At 35.6% G+C, this 18,661-nt stretch overlaps 1 protein-coding gene across 1 annotated transcript in view; it reads right to left on the reverse strand.

The window, feature by feature from the left end:
- The window catches only part of LOC113240636, a 31,756-nt gene that overhangs the window by 10,900 nt on the left and 2,195 nt on the right, over positions 1 to 18,661 (reverse strand). The window contains exons 3-4 of the mRNA XM_026477987.1: positions 11,992 to 12,018; positions 11,783 to 11,902 (exon numbers count right to left, since the gene is read on the reverse strand). Of these exons, the coding sequence (XP_026333772.1) occupies positions 11,783 to 11,902; positions 11,992 to 12,018 (147 nt within the window). The remainder of the gene's footprint in view (positions 1 to 11,782; positions 11,903 to 11,991; positions 12,019 to 18,661) is intronic.

Below are 18,661 nucleotides of genomic sequence, written 5' to 3' on the forward strand. Positions count from 1 at the left end.
AAGCTCATAGCCTGTTAGAACAGCTTTGTACGGCGAAATAGGTTATGCCATGAACTCCGTTATGTATGTATAACCTTTGTATTAGCAGTTTAATCGTAAATAGAATAATAATATTAAGATTAACAGGATATTAGTAATTAGTATTGATTAGTGATAATATTATATAACAAAGCATCCGCTGCTTCTGCTCTACACATCGTTTTCATGTTTTCACGCCTCCAATTTGGTATTCAAGCTGATCTGTTATTTTAATGAATTAGTCTTTTAAATGAACACAATTAACAACGAAGTCAAAACTTGACAGTTACTTTCTAATTAATTCAAAAAATACTCGAGTGTTTAACAAGATTACCACAAGAACGGTATGATCAGAGGCCAATTAAAGTACAAATTACAAATAAAATAAAACATCTCAAGATAATTACAAACAATATTGTATTAAATGTTTGATCAATTCATAATTAGAAACAATTGTAAATAACTATAAACGAAAGAGCGAGTGAGGGCTGGAAGTAGCCGGCAACCGATTCTTGTTTATATGGCGCCCAGCCCACCTCGTCTGCACTAAAAATTTGATCTTATCTCCCATATTTTAATAGGTTCCCGTGGCGGCACCTTCGCGCTGGCCAGTAATTGTATAAAGTATCTCTGGAGGAATAAATTCAATAAACCGGAGAGCAGGGCCGGCCGGGCGCGGATCCCTCGCTCGCGTCGTGATAACGCTTAAATCAACACACGAAGTAATTACAATCGAGCAACACTTCATCACAGATGCGAATAGTGATTAACTATCACCCGCCTATGGTTCCGCACTGCTTGAGCGCAGCTCGCTGCTTGCAGGCATTGCCATCCCGTGGTTTGAATTAGAAGCGAAATTGGAAGGGAGCACGTTTTAGCGGGTATTACATGTCCCTAAAGGGTTTATTGATTGGAATTTGTGATGAGGATTGTTACTCCCATTGAAGGCAGCATTGGTGGTGTTGGCTTTTAAAATAATGTAGTAATAATGATCAAACGTAATTTCAGTTTCTATATAGGTAAACAACGTTGGGCGTTGTTCTAGAAAGTTTCCTATCCGAACCCTTCAATTTTCGTAATTAAAAGATTTTCATAAAGTATCTTTTAATGCAAGGGTTATACTCTGAACTTCTTTTGTATTTCATCCTATAAAGAGAAGTTTTTCAGTAAAACAACGCTCGAATCGGCAACAAAATATAAAAGTTTCACAACAACTTACACGCCTCGAGCTGGGATCATCAAAAGATGAGAATAAATCCTTTCTAAACTTGCCCACCTATTATTATTTTCAATGTTAAGAAAAAATTTATGAAATAATAACGAAATTCAGAGAATTTATTACAGTTGCCTGTATAAAACTGTATTAATGACTTCAAAGAATTCACTGATTACAAAAGCTTTATACGCCACGGCGTCTTATGTATCATGTGTACATCGTAAACAAACATAACTGAGCTCATGTAGTACTTCAGCTTAATGCAGAAACAGTGTCTATATATACATATATTCGCATTTGTAGCGTAACGAGGCAGTTATATTTCTCTCGAATTCGGTACAGCCGTGGGCTGGCGGCGGGCTCGCACCTACTCTGCTGCAAGCGGCCTCTCCCAATTAGCCTTAAAATAATGAACATGTTTTATATTTCCACCCGAGTGCGGCGTGTACTTATCCCCGTTTGCCCCGGGAGGTCATGCGGCTGGGGCCCTCTCCCGTGTTGTGTTTTACACGGGAGTATCTTCAAGTACGTAATACATATAATTACAAAGGGACATGTTCGAGTTTTAGTTCTAATAGAGTTGAACGTGTAACGTTTTGTGTTGGGAATGATCCCTACAATATGGTTCATAAGTTTAGTGCTGCTCATTAGTTTGTTGTATTGTTCCGGTTCGAGGACTCTTGTTGTAGTTTATCTAGTGATATTGTGATAGGATAACAAGCTTAACAAGACAATTATGAGCTACCCTTTCCCGACCCTTCTACGACTAAATTTATGTTCTGCAGACGCAAACTTTAAATTAATGTGGTTTCACCTTTTATTGTTAGCAATTAAAGAACTGGTAAATATATAAATTTGTACTCATTATGTTGCATCTAAATTATATACGTTAATATGTACATGTAAATCATTAGTGTAAGTTCAATAATATATAATTGTGCACTTCAAACCGTAGACAAGTATACATGTATCATATCACCCCAAGTCGAAATTTGCCACAAGAACAGAGTGTCGACGCGGCTCTCCACACATTTATTTCAAATACGCATTTAACTACTTCCTGCCTCTTTAGTCTAAAATAACGCGACCGCTCTCAAAGATTTAACTAAGCTTGAATAAATAATCAATTTAGCCGGGGCTGCGCGGCTTCTGATCGATTGCCACAATAGCGGCCGGATGATATACTCCACGAGCCGCAGCGATAAATATTCTGAGACAAATGTTTAGAGCGTCTCCGGAGAGTTGAGGCGACACTAAATTTAAAAGCTTCAATTGTACAGAAATAACCAAAACACGGTTAAGATCTTTCGAAAACAAATCGTATATCGGGTGGTTGACGACAATCGTGATTGACTGCGCAAGTGAACGGCTCTAATATAAACAAATTAATAGGGAACTAGTCAGTCCTGCTGCGGTGGCGGGCATAATTTAAAAGCGACGCTGCCTGACGCTCTGGGGCTCAATGAAGAACTGCTCCTCTGTGTCATTAATGCACTTAAGAAAAAAATATTAGACGCCACAGTTGTAAATCAGCGTCACATATTAGATTTTCTGCTTTCATATGAAATTAATCCTGCCTTACTATGATATTTGGTAATATTTATGCTTTTAAGGAAACATGTTACGGCAAATACGTATTTAAATAACTAAGTTTTTTATATTTGACAAATTAAATCTACCATGTTATTTTCAAATTAGTTTAACTGCAGCCCTACAAAATAATTTAATAGTCCAACAACGTTTAATAGTTTTCAATCCAAACACTTCATTATCGGCGTCCATTAACATGTTACATGTGTTGATCACATCCTCTTAAGGTCGCCTTATCAAAACGGGAGCAATTTTAAGAATGACTGCGCCTATAAATAAAGGAGTCTTTACATTAATTATGAGCTTAATTATGTAGAATCCCTTTGATTTACAAGCCGCTCATTGCCGCCGCAAACGAATTGTAGTGGCTTAGCGGAGTACCTTGGGCTTTACGTACCGCCTCCGGCTTATAATTATTTTTGTCGTGAGATAGCTCCGCAGCCATAGAATAGATCGAGATGAAAGTGAATCGAGACAAGTTGACTTCTGCTTCATTTTCAGGGATTAAAGCGAACGCGCTTCGAATCATTCACGCTTTTATCTTGGTAGGTAAATCTTTTGAAACAATGTTTTGTCGTAGACACGATTCTTTTATAGTTGATGCCAATCTTAAAATATTTTCATGGCAAAAATAATTAAGTCAAAATTAAAATGGAGATTTAATAGTTTCGCACAACATTTCCACAAAAGGAAATTATAATCGTTTAACCGGAGTACTAAGCCAAACCGTTACAATGGGGAATAATGTTGAAATATCCTGGCATGGGTAAGGGTAGTAGTAGCAGCAGTGTTCGTAGATTGCCGTAAGCGAGTGACGAGTGACGTGTACGCCGCCGGCGGCCATTGCGGCGACATGGCCGTGTGAGTATCGTATAGTATTGTGCAACCCTTGTGGCTCGTTTTCATTGCTTTGCAATAGCTGGTAATTTTTAACGAGTCTTTAATTAACAAAAAGTATTCACAGGCAAAAATCACGCGCTTACCTCTATGTACATCATAGACGTTTTAATATATAGTATTTTTGTCGTCTTTGCTGAGAACGAAGAACATCCGAATTCTATATTCGAATTGTCCGATCACGGACAATCAGCGGGTAGCACTTTGGCAAGCTTTATTTTTGCCTAGTGTTTAGAAACAATAGCCCTGCACTGCAATTAGTTTATCCGATAGATGGTGGTCGAACGAGTCGTAAATCTACGCTCTTGCCACCAGTGGGCTCTGTACGTAGTTGTGGCCCGCAGTATGTAGATTCCGCTCGCTTAATTAATGTGCCATGGTAAAGTGCGAGGCTTCTCCCTCGCTTCCCCAGTCGGGTTTTCGTAAATTGCGCACCCATCTCCCTCATGTACAATAGCTCCAATTTTGGCAAATTAAAATTCGACGCCCAAAAGAGATTGCCGGTTAACAAACGTGGTCCTTTTTGTTGGCGTCCTCATCTTTTATGTTTAGTTACGCTAATTAGCAATTTTAGCTTCTATCTTTTTTTTAAATATCCAGGTTTTTTATTTTGATAATATTTCCGAGCAAGTCGCTGCTTCGAATAAGAATATGAACATATAATTGGGAACAGTCACGGCTTTTAACAATTTGGCAGATAACAAATTAATCATGTTTAAATATATAAAAAAAATATATATTTAAATTTAATCGGGCATTAATGATTTCTCTAGCCTAAACTTTAGCTCTATTTATTACACAAGCTGCCCTCCTGAACATAACTAACGTTATCGACATTTCAGCAAAATTATGACAATAACGCACACACTCAACATAGCCCCGCACTAGGGAAACCCTGTGTCGCGGGTGCCATGGATACACATAGACAACCACAAATTACACCCAAACTCAAGAGAGAAATAAATGTAGGCCATACAAATATTTCTACCGGCCCGGGAATCGAACCTGAGACCTCGTCCGGCATGGTAACCGTTCGACCAAGGACGCAGTTAAATTTTAAAGTTAAAATTTTGTTATTTACATATCTGGGATCAGCGAACTGAGATCTACAACCGCCTATAATCGGGTTTTATATCTTATTTAGTTTTCGAATTATTCAGCAAATTCAAATTAATTGATATTTTTTTAGGTGACAATATCTCGAAAGTTACCGACATGCAAATGCTTTAGCTACGAGGGCAGTATAGTCGACCCTAATTTGCACGATTTTATTGTCGTTGAGTGTATGTACTTCATGAGCATCTCATTATCTGTTATGGCAGTTCAACGTGAGCAGGTCGCCGCCAGTTTGTCATGTGATCTTCACAATCGCATAGCTGAGTGACAGATCGCAGGCGACTGGCGTCAGGCCGTCCCCTCCACCCTCATTATCCCTTTCATGCTGAATTTAAATTAGCATGCCTTCGTGTTTTGCAATAACAAAGCGAGTCCCGTTTAGAGAACACAACGCCTATGGTTGGAATCGTTATAAGCTATACAAGTCTAGTATCCGACGTCATTGTCAATCGAAAGTAATAGCATATTTGCTTTTATCTTAAAATTTTCATAGATCATAATTATATATATCTTGTATTATCATAATCATATTATAATCTGAGCAGCAAAAATTCGAGATATAACCCTAGAATTTAATCACAAGTATAAAACGAAGTACATACTTGGTACACTCTCTGTGCCATGTAGGTACTCCGCTCTCAACAAGGTCGCCTTATATCAGATAAAACACAAAACAGAATAAATTAACATCAAAACAAATGCAGACTACACGAACAAAATATTAAAGATAATAATAATAAACAAAAGAAGAATACATTGAATAGTAAAACTTTCATCGTTCAATTGAATACTGCTAACATCTCAGCCTTGGCGCCAGAACCAAATTATTAAAGCAGTACGAACACTAACCTGTCTTCTTTCATTTCAAATTTGATTGCGTCCAACATCACACGCCCATGAACTCTATAATGAAACAGTCATATAAAAACAAAACTATGGGCATATATGATTAGGCCGATACACGAGTAAGGTAGAACCACTAAACAAACAACCATTACAATAATGCTGCGTCACCGAGTTGGAAATCACTTATTGTGGGAGTGACTTGCACTCCCGGGCAAGTGCCTTATGCTAAGCGCCTAGATCGTGTTCCGTAAGAGACCCCCCCCCCCCCCCCCGTTTTAATGGTTGCATAATACCGTGAAATCGTTGTTTTAAAGTTCGTATGTATATTTTTATTAATGGGTATCCGAAAACACAATTATAGCACACATTAGTTAGTTACAAAAACTTTGGTAAATCTCTATGGCAGTGTTCAACATGCATAAACAATGGCGTGCGCCTTGGACGGCTGGGTCAAATGAGGCAAAGCGTCAAATCTCAGGTTTCAGCCGCTTGGCGCCGAACGGCATATCCGAGAAGTTAGCACACCCATTGGAACGGCAAAAAAGAACAATGGTTCAATAAAAACTCTTCTCGTTGTGCTCAACTTAACACCAGTAACAGGAATGAGGGATAACAAATTTGTAAAGCAATAGAACTCTGTCCAGGGGGCCTACCACAGCCTCTTAAAACAATATTACTTTCACCTTACATTAACTTTTCGTACTTGAACGCACTTAGAGTAAGGTTATTTGTAATGTTAAAACTATGATGTTTTATTGGCAGCTTTGTGACTATTCATTCACTCAGTTCGTACCATGACGCGAATTTGACATTAAAGTAATACTGCTGTTATGTCAAATTTAGCAATCTTAAAATAGTTACACGGATGCAATGGAAACAATATTATTTTCATTTTTATTGTCTTAATATTGATTTGTATCGATTAAAAGTTAAATTAAACTTATTTATTTATATATCTATTCAATATTTTGTTTATTTTTTATTTAATAGCACATAGGACATAATTTGTCGTAAAATAAAAATACGCGATATTTATTTCGTAAAATTATGACAGCGCCATCTATATGCTCCTTGGCAAAAGTAACATTTGACACTAGACTATAGTTCCGAATTCACAACGTGACTATCAAACAAGATTCGGAACATCAAAAAATAAAGCGATGGCATTATACAGTTCATATAGCGTTATTTCTTTCCTATGTTTAGTAAGGAATAGACAATTTTGGGAAATCATTCGTTCTTTCAGTCATTTTATTGTAGACAAGTTCGTCATGGTACAAATATGAGTAATATTACAATAAGCTTACTTTAAGCTTACATTGAAATAACATTGTTTTTGGAAAGGTTATGGTAGGCCCCCAGTAGTACATTGTATACATAACAATTAAACTATCAAACAATTAACTATTTTTAGCAGTAAAGTTCCTTGTGAAAGAGTTAGTCCAGGGTAGTACTGCCACCTTACCTATTTCTGCCGCCAAACAGTAATGTCAGCATTACTGTGTTCCGGTTTTGAAGGATAAGGGTGCTGGTGAAATTACCGGCACATTGGACTTGTCAACTTAAATCTCAAGGTGACGGTCGCAGTGGCAGTGCCCCTCGGATCTTTGCGATGTAAAAGCTCAGACTGGCGCTGCAACTGTTATGGACGGGCGTGTAGCTTACCATCAGGTGCACGACTTGTTCGTCCCGTCACTAGATATTATAGTTAGTTTTTTTTATCTAAATATAGAACTGTCAAGTGGTATAGAAAAATCAAGTGGCAATTACACAAGTCTCAATACAGCACATTCGTGTGTAACAATTAACTGAGCAAAAAGTATTAATTAGGTAAACGGTGGCATGTCAGTGCAGTGATACCTTGCACGGAAATAAATCAGGACTAAAATGCTTTCTGCAAAGGCACTCCTATCGTCGAGTTGGCGTTAATAGCGCGTGCAACCGAACGCTAGATGAATGTTTGGGAACATTTTTTACGATGAAATTGAATCCCCAGACAGCGCGCAGGCGCCAAGCAGTAGACAAAAAATGGCACTAATCGCAACGAACTTAGTCACCAATTAGAGCATACCAAACATCTTAAATCACTTTATGGCGAAACAACGACGACGGTATGAAATTGTGAAGCTTAATTTGAATTATATTTTATAACATACCTCTAAGCTAAGCAAGAGATTTACTTTCTGGACGTATCTATTTTATGATTCAAAAATCAAAATTATAAAAAAAGTTGATAGTGAATTTCACAATGTTTTCTTAAATCTTAATACATTATTTCTAAAATCAGTTATTGCATGCATCTTATCGTTTATTCAACTATATTAGTATTATGATCCAATATCATAATTAACTATAACAGGCCAGTACCGAATAAATATTGCTGTTGTACGGCGAATCATGTTCAATAATTTGGATTTAATTACCTCCACCACCAACTCCGCCCCGGTCGGAATGAATGATCGTAAATCAACAATGATAATATTGGACTCTTCTTTTTACGAGCTTACTAAACAAACATTTACCAATACAATTACACGATCGTTAGAAAACAATCAAATATTTATTGAAATGTTTTTTTATAGAGATCGAACAGTTAAATACTTTTACACTCTTTTGTAACTAAGCAATTCGACAAGAAATTGCGCGTAGATATGTATGAAGTTAAGAATATTGGGGTTTAAAAATAAAAAATAGCCGTTGGACACGCACGTTTATACATATATCAATGATGATGCTTTGTAGTTAATTATAATGGAATTCTTTAAATTCATTCTTTAGTTCTGTTTGTGTTGTAACACAAACAGTAATTTAGATATTAATTATAATTACTTAGAGGATTTATCTAGGGCGCACATGAAGCCTTAAAAATCACAAGATCATCTAATTTATCTCACATAATAACCATTGCGAAGATATTAATGAATAAATATTTAGATAATTCTCTTTGGATAGGAAGGAGCGATGACACATTTAAGGATCCATTTTCAAAGAGATACAAGCAGGCCGGGCAATAAAAAAAATGCTAGAACCCACACAGAGAGATGTTTCTACAAATCAATAATTCTATCAGCAAGCGAGGTAAATACGAAAATAAGCATCAAAGTGTTTTTTAGATGAAAGACGACAAATGTCAACCAGCAAGGCGCAGTAGCAAACACGTGTTACGTATTGTCTGACAATATTTACTGGAACTTTAATAGCCTGAGAGGCGTAAAGAAAATGAAGTAACCTTCGTTTTACATTTTCAAGCACGAGTTGTAATGCAATGTTCATGTGACAGATAAATTAAGACAAGTCTTTGAATTCAGAATGTCGTGAACTCATATCACAACGATTAATAACATGTAAACTGATTATCGTGATAGGGAAGTAAAAGAAATTCAATAGAACTCTCGTTTCATTATATCAATCCTCATTTAGTTAACAGCAATTCAACATTGCTGCAAGCAAGTCAATAAAGTTCGAATCCAATTGCGTTGACTCTTGATTTACTACTAAACTGTAAAAGAAGGCTATCATTACCCCTTTTATGGCGTATTCAATAAAAGTAACGTGCTCTGTAAGTAATCAACGTGACGACTCGCCGGTAAAACGATTAAATAAGAAATTCCCATTTAATAGATAATCGAATGTCTATGTATTATAAAAAAATATTAAACATTCAATAAAAAAATGTTCATCATTCACTCAATACCTACGATAAATTTTGTAACTGTTTATTTTCATACCACATATGATATAAAGATTTTTTTTAAACGTTACATTTCTATGGTGTCAAACCAAAACACTGCCAGTTCCAGTACAGTGTTTTGCAACTTCATTACAATAAGAACCTTTTGGCTTAACAATGGAAAATAAATTTATTTCCTTTTCAATATACATAGGTAGCTTATTTTGCAAAGTAAAATTGTAATGGATAGATTATGTCTCATCTTTTATACGTAAATTATTACAAAGTAAGTTAAATGTAGCTTTTTATGTTATCCCCTCAGTTATACCTCAAAAATTACAAAATACCGAAAAATCAATTTTGCAGCTTTTTCTCAAAATGATCTTTCTGATATTACAATGTATTGGTTTGACACGATAGTTTAACCAAGTTGTATTTTACTAATGACATTGAAATAATCAGTATAGGCATCTTCCAAAATTTGCGACCCCTCAGTTTATTATGACGCTAATATATCAAAGGCACGAGTTGAAACAGCATCGTATAAACATAATTGTAGAATAGAAAAAAAGTAAGGCTTGAGAGATGGCTCGTAAAATAAAACAAGGGACTACGTCCGGAGATATGTCAAGATAGCATGCGACGGGGGGCAAGGCCCGGCGCCGGCCGCACTACCCGAGACCCAATTAGAAGCACACCTTTTGGACATGTGCTCTCACTTGGTGCTTAACTAACGCCTAAAAATGCAAAGATGCGGGACTACGACATCCGTTAACGTTTATCACTTTTTTCGTTTCGTAAGGTTTCTAGAAATTATTCAAAAATCAACAATGTGCCTTCATCATTATATCGTATTTTTCATCGACTCATACACCAACTACTAGGTGGGGTTAAACTCAGAAACATTTGGAGAATGACCTCAAAGGACACTAGTGGCAAATGTATGACTCGTAAGAATGTGTAACATATGACTGCTGTCACACGCACCTCACCTCTGCTTTTTCTATCTTAACGTGAGATTCTGTGGTATATATGATACGACATTGCAATACCACATTCTCGCGAATATACTGTTTATGCCATTTTATATAAAAATAAACGCTCCTTTTGAAGATAGTCGTTCTAACCAAAATAGTCAATTTTTAAACTATTGCCTGTAATTGGAATAGGCAGAATACATACATGTAAAAAGAAGTAATACATATAGAGTAAGTAATACCGGGAGGGTCTGATATCATGGAATTATTGTACAGCATTACTTATATTTTATATTTTTTATTTACTAGTTTTGTAATTGTAAGTTTTTCTGCTTTTTATTTTTAATCATGGGATTCCAAAACGGGGTATTATTGACTCTATAGATATCACTTCATTTCAATGAAGAAACTTCAGTTTCTTGAAGGATCTCGGCTTATTAGACAGATGTATAAAGAATTTCCAAAAATTTTTAGTGAATAAAACTTTCCACTATACATACAACTTCTAGATATTGCACAGTACGCCTCAGATAATTTAAGTTTTAGTGATAACCGCTTTTCTAGAAAGTCATCGATGTATGGAATGCCTTATGCAAATGTCTGTTTGAGACAAATAAATTATTAAAGTACATACCGCATCTTGCCATGCTTTAGTCTGGAATCTAAAATAATCTCAGTACAGAGTACTTAAAAACCGACCTCAAAAGTAGGTACGTGGAATTACATCTATTTGCCAAGTTTTATTGAAATCTGTTACCGGAAAGTGCACAAACCCGGATTCATCCCCTAGTTCGCCACTATACGGAACTTGACACAGTGAGATAATAAAAATCGGTTCTCACTACTCAAAGTATGTTGAAAGAAAAACGTCTTGAATTGGAGAATAGCAAAATCAACCATTAAAATAATTGCTCCTTATAATAAAATTTAGGCGCTGTTTATAAAAATGAATCTTCATGTGTGAACAGCCACCCTTAGAGGTGGATGATTTTCTTCAAAATTAAATGGGACCACTATGGAGGTACACTCTTTCCAACAAAAAAAAAATCATCAAAATCGGTTCCCAAATACCGGAGTTATCGCGTAACATACATACAAAAAAAACTTACAGTCGAATTGAGGATCTCCTTTTTTTGAAGTTGGTTAATTACTAAAAATTGTAATTCCAATCTGGGCATGGCGATCTCCTTTGTGGATGTTTGACCAGCACGAATTAAATTTTCACTAATCGCATTAAGTGTCTTGGTTTTATTGCTCATAACAAGTATCAGACAGCTCATTACTTTTACTACGCTTTTTCGAAACATGCACTTTTTCTTGACAAATTTTAATTTTTATAGTTCTTGAGCGTCAAATAATATCAATAGAAATCGCTTCCTTCAAAATAAATTGGGCAATTGACTAGGTATTACTGTTAAACGTAAGTGCACGCGAGATTTTCGAAGATCTTACCTTAGTTTTGACGAGTTTTGGATTTTCTTTGCACATTTTTGCGAGTGCATGGTACTCCCCTCGTGCTGCGCACAGAATCCACTGTTTTTGTTTCGAATCCAAAGGATCGGCTTCGCCTTTCTGATCCAGCAACAATAAGAATGTGAAAAAATATATCCTAGTACTCGTATTTCATAAAGTTTCAAGGAAAAAAAAATTAAGGTACTTACCGAGGCTCGGTCTTCTTCATCGACACTCTGCAATAAAAAAGGCCAAATCTGTTATACGAGAAGGAAATAAGAGTGCCATAACGTGTATTAATGTAGTTATATTAAGCATATCTACTACAATATAACAGCGTATGCTCAATTAGAGTCGAACGAGTTCAGTTTTTATTATCAAAGTTTGTTAGTTTACTATTGAAATGGGATACAATAAATGTACTTTTAAAGACCGAAAACAAAAGATTAGAAGTACTTATAAATAAAGAAGATATTACATGCATAATAAATATCTTAACGACACATATAAATTAATCGGAACCTAATATTTCAAAATTAATAAATGAGTATGTACTTATATTGTGAAAATAATATTTTGAATTAATGGTCAATAAATTCGAATTCTCTCGTCTTCAGACTTGCGCTGCGCTTATAGAGTGGGATAAATGTTATAAGTAATCTGAATGGTTAGTATTAATTAAAAACCGTAAGCAAAACCCATACAGTTCATTTTTGAGCAATCAATTGATGGAGTTACTTATTATGAAGATGGTCCGCGGGGCGTGCGCTGCGCAGCATGACCACTTTACCACCTGTCGTTACATATTTATGTCTACACTATTGGCCTCACTGTTAGGGACTTCGATATTGACAAGATAACATCCTTAATGTGATGTGTTTGATTTAATAACAAGATTAAGTTTGTACGTTGCCAGTTTTTTACTTCTATGGAATGACAATTAACTCAAGGTATGTGAAATGCAAAACGTCAAACAATTGTTAGTTAGTTTTTAGAAGACTAGTCGTCATTCTAAATAGTTCGGAGAATTTCTATCAATACTGGAGCGCAGTTCGAATTTAGTGAGCGCAAGCATTCGCAATTTAAACGAACTAATGTAAAAGAGTTTACGATCTACTCGTATATACGTAGAAATTACCTTGAATCAGGTTTGAGCACTTCATTCGACGAAACTTGCAAATCAGCTAAGGAAATGCACAAGGTTCTATTAACTGTGTAGTTCTAAGCAATAGATTATTTAAAAATAACTGTCCCCACATTATACAATTTAATCTCAACAATTACATTATATCATTCGTATACGGTTACATTTCAAAGTGACAGGACAATAATGTTACTTTAATGTTAAATAAATTGTATACGAATGACATAGACGTAATGCAATTTTTGAGATAAAATATAATGTAACGCAATTTTTGAGATAATACTATGTTAGTTGTCATGTGCGATATTATGTACGTCGTATCCAATGAATTGCTACGCTAATCTGATGTATGTAGATTGATTAGGGCCACAATTAGTATCTAGTGTATTAAATGTGGCCCGAGACGAAAATCGATTCCGCAACGTTTTGCTTACAAATACCTGTAAGTTACTATTAAGCTATCACTAGTTTTCGTTTTATTTGTTTTATATTCATAAAACACACACAAAGAATGTTTTTTAACATGCAAGAGGAATGCGACAGTCGCCAGTGCGTCGCCAAAGGACTCCAGGCGTGCGTGCCGCACTCCAGGACGTCGAACGCATCAGGGTGTTCGCGCTGGGCCACGTTATGGTGGCGACGGCACGACATCACGATCGATACACGTCACAACCTTCTAACGTTCAACTTTATTATTTTGTAAGCATTTAGTCACATATTTTACATACCAACAGCAACAAAATGATTTGAACTGACACCTCGTATAATTTTGCCAAAAACTTAGCCAGAAACTGTGTAAATGTTTGTAATGTATCCGTCAAATTTCGTATCAAGTATATGTATGTAAATAGAACCTATATTTGAAATAATTGTACCGACATCAGAAATAAATTATAACAATATCAAGGTACACCTGCATGTTGACAGAGTGGCGGATATGTGCACTGGTTAATTTTATCTATGAAAAAGATATGGTGTTAAAATTATTACAAGCCCTTAATACCGTGACATTATTTTTATGGCATTAAATAATAAAAATAAATTAATTTAATTAAAGGTGGATTTTCATTAAATGAACACAGGCATTCTCTAATAATAAATAAAATAAAATTGACCACGTGGATGGGTACCTTTTGACAAATTGTTGTGATGCTGACTGTACCAACATTAGATTACAAAAACGAATTTGTAATGTTTACATAAAAACTGTCTGAAGAAATTAAGAATTGCATTTGTATGTGTAGAATTGTAAAGTTCGATGTGAATAAAATAACGATATACAACGTAACAATGATGACGATTTATAAACAAATAAGCAAACTGACTGAGAACGCGTTGTAACAGGAACTTTCACAAATAGCTATTAGGCTGACACAAACAGTCAATTGTTTTACCCCTGCAGAGCGTGTATTATGCACCGGCTGCCGACTCAGTTTTATCTTTCAGTAGCTGACAGCTAATTCATCCGTTCCTATTTTCCATCACTTCGACAAGCCTCGTTAAGTGTGGCATCCGCGTTTTTGATGGCCGCAAGTGATTCTCAGGGACTGGTTGTAGAGAGAGAACAATGAAATCGGTCATATTTTCCTGCCGTCTCGCAACGGACCGTGATAGCTTATCTCTCACATCGTGCATAACAACTAGAGTGCGTTTATTCAAAGCGATGATGACGTGTACTTAAAATGAAGCTTATTTTCGCTACCTTTTTGAAGGATTTATTACGGTGCCTCGATACAGGTAATTAAACAACATCCCGTTTTGCAGTTAACACGTAAACGCTGAGGTAGCAGAAAAACTTGTGATTGTTTTACATTTTTGTTTGCGGTCTGGGGACTTTGGGTAAGATCCAAAAAATAAAAAATGCGTGGCCTGTATTTTTACAGCACGCGTGCTATAGCAGACTCAACAGTAACTGTGGAATACAATTGACAATAAGTCACGAGCTGGTTCAATATGCTATACACAGATGACACATTGACGATTATCATCATGGTACTATTGTTGAATTGGTTACCTACTCCTACAGTTTATCAAACGCAAGTTAAAAGTTGCGTGGCATATTTACTTTGCCGTGTCTATTGGATATATCCATCATAGTAGTCAATCTTACGTCAGTGCAGAAATTATAAAACAAGAAAATTCTAAGTTTAAGTAATTTCAGCTGCCTCTGTGGCCGAATGGTTACCATGCCGGACTGCCACGTAGAGGTCCCAGGTTCGATTCCCGGGCCGGGAGAAATATTTGTATGGCCTACATTTATTTCTCTCGTGAGTTTGGGTGTAATTTGTGGTTGTCTATGTGTGTGTCCATGGCACCCGCAACACAGGGTTTCCCTAGTGCGGGGCTATGTTGAGTGTGTACGTTATTACGTTATTATTATTATTATTAAGTTTCTACGTATATCGGTCATTCTCGGACTAATGTTCACTACCTAATTTGTGGGCAATTTTTATTATTTAAATATTCAAGTATATTCGTGTAATTATTAAAAATTTAAACAAAAATTTAAAAAGATCGAAAGCTTAAAGCTTTAATTAAAATTGCCACGGAAATTAGGTAGTGAACATTAGTCTGAGAATGACCGATAGTATAGTCTCTCTTTCAAAGGAAGTGTTTTTTATAAACGTAACGTTTAAGCTCACTATTATTATCCCTTTTTATAGCGGAGCGTTGAAAAAGCTTGAGAGAGAACTGCGTTTTAATATAAAAAAATTATAGATTAATTTTTTGGGCATTCTAATTGACGAGCGGAAGCGTCACGGAGGTACACTTCGTCGGTCTATTTCAGTGTTGATTTATGCGTCACGATCTCGTTCGGATGGGCGGCAATGTGGCATATTAGTGAGAAACGGATTGTTCATTTATTATTTATTTGCTTCCGCAGCTTTTTAATGAAGCAACATTATTACTAAAACAGAAGATTTACCGTCAACATCGTTAATGTTTTAATAATCGTGATATTTGGTGACACCGTGCGGCGGTGTGAAACAGAAAATAAGAAATTCAAAGCTACAAACGAATGAATTCTAAGTATTGCGATGACATTAACACAACAATAATAAAAGAAGCAATTATTTTAACACAATTGGCTGATTATAGAGGACCATTTATTTTCTGTAATTGTTTTATTCTTGCCATGTCTAATAAACATGGAATTAATACATATTGTTTAATTATTGTAATACCTATTACGTTCGTGATCATACAAGGTTTGGCCTAAAATTCGCCCTTAGCAGTTTTTGTTATTCGCGTTGTAATCTACCCTCGAGCAGGGGTCGTTCCGTACAGATGAAACAAAATTATTTATTATTAAATTTTTGCTCTCGCAGCCCCATATCCCTCTCGGCACATTTTTGAAATGTGTCCATTGGGTATATTCTCATTACTTGTTTAGCCCAATGTAATGTTATTTGTGGCGGTACAAACACGGAACAATTTGTCATAGTATCCTAGCTGGAGCCAATTTAATGTTTAGGTCCCTAACTTTAAAGGTGTAAGAGATACATACATTAGCAATTTCCCTTTCCTTTCTGATACCCCGGCACGATCAAGAAAATTATTATCGATAATAATCAGATTCGAGATCATTCTGGCCGCCAAAGGGCCATGACGAAGGTTTTACAATTCAATTAGCCGCACCAGGTGTCGAGGGGCAGGAAACTTTAACCCGCACAACCACGCTACATTTTAATATTCAAAACTTTTATTGGAGCAGATAACAAAATTCATAGTTTGTATTTTAGTAATTTATAGTTGGCCTTTCTACTCGCCTAAGGTTGAATGGTTGATTGGCGGTTTAGTGACTACGTAATGAAATATTTATTGTCAGGCGATCAGTTATTTCCTAAACAGCATCGTCTTGAGCAAATGAGGATACTTACGAATATTATAATTTAAATAAGTACGTACACAAAGTAGTAGTTAGTCATGCGACTTATGACGCAATTTCCTACTGACCTTCGTTTGTTAATAAGAAGCAAAAATAAAAATAACAAAAACATAACCCAAATCTTTGCCACTGCCTGTCAATTAGATCAAATTTCGTTTTCTTTCGCTCTACTTTTTATTTTCTATTCTACTTTTTTTTTTTATTCATTCCGTTTAGCGCTAACAAAAAAAATATCGTGAAATATTCTCTTCACTGCTGAATTTCAAGCCAGTTAAATCAGTACTTCAAGTGATGTTACATCAGTAGTTGAACTTATATCTACATAAAGAAGTGGAATCCCGTCAATTACATTTATATTAAAAAGAAACAAAGATTCGTGATTCTTTCAGCGACAAAAATTGTGAGAAGTCGCAAACGAACCAATACTGATAGTGTTGCCTTAAGTCGGTCTTATTCTTGCAGTCTTATAATCGCAGGAAGACGAAGACAAAGACCCATCCTGCAAGATTTGAACAAGAACAAGACTAAGTCAGTGAGACTCTTCTGTTTCACAGATACTTTAAACTCAAACGTGGGCGTTAGGTATTGGTACATATGGTTTGAAATCAATATCGACATTGATAGACGTTCCCTAGTATCGATATCAAAACAACTGTTTCTTCGCTTACAAAGGGGTTGGTTGTTACATATAACACAAAAAGCTATAGTACTGATGACTAAATGTTGAAACAAATAGTTTTTTACGTACATAAAATAATGTGGTATACATTGATATAAGTGTAGCAAAAAACCACTAGCACCAGCGAAGTTAGCGAATTATTTACACCAACGCTGAAAATTGAAGAAGTAGCTAACGAACCGGCGCGGATGGCGCGGCGCCGGCGCCTCTTAATCGAGTAATAACTTTGTACCCACGTGTACTTATAACATAAGCTACCTATTATTATTATATTCATCTTATGCACGGGTTTAGGGTATTCATATGATTATAACTAATCAATATGATCTTAAAAAATATTTTAGGTTAATTTTACGTCAATTGGTTGTCCTTCACTGTGTCTACGTCAATGTGTACTCAAAATATTGTTCTAAAATCTGAACCATGGTCATGATAGTTTGACAAGTAGCAATAGGTAATTAATTGCAACACTCTTGTAGCAAGACCGACACCAAGACTAGGTGTACTTACACGAGGCCAGCACTAAGGCTGGGGTTAATCTCGTCTTGCATTGATTGAGCAACAATAAATACTGCTGTTACTCTTATTTTGACAAAATTAGGAATTACTTCTATTTATAAACATTTATTTAAAAAGACCATTTTGAGACTAGTTATCACATCAGACCATCGCTTGACTTCTATTTCAAATCTCACAGAGAATTTTCACAACTTGGCTCATATTTTACAGTTACATGTTTTGGAAGGAATTGAATCATTTGACACTTTTCAAGATATGAAATTAAATAGTATTTACTTTAGATAATAACTGGTTTTATTAAAGTAAAATAGTATTTAATTCAATAACAATAATTAATAATAAACAATGTTGATATGATCTGATGATATATTTTCTTAATAGTAGTGCCTAACAACTGTGAAAAAGAGAACTTGTTAATAAGTTAATACACTCCCAGACACATAATTCCAGCCACCTTGCATTTTTATCTTTAAAGGGCTAGAATATAAAAATATACTTATTGTTGAAGAAAAAGTTTTCTCCGGTTTTTTAAATTAAATTTTTCAATAAGGACTTAAGGAAATGACGTTTAGTATACTGTCCTCGTAACGAAAAACGGCACAACATGCGTGCTTTATATAACAGTTGTGCCTTATTTCGTTCTGAGGG

Source organism: Hyposmocoma kahamanoa, unplaced genomic scaffold, assembly GCF_003589595.1.
Source record: "Hyposmocoma kahamanoa isolate Upper Pololo Valley unplaced genomic scaffold, ASM358959v1 100021, whole genome shotgun sequence".
Taxonomy (NCBI): Eukaryota; Metazoa; Arthropoda; class Insecta; order Lepidoptera; family Cosmopterigidae; genus Hyposmocoma; species Hyposmocoma kahamanoa.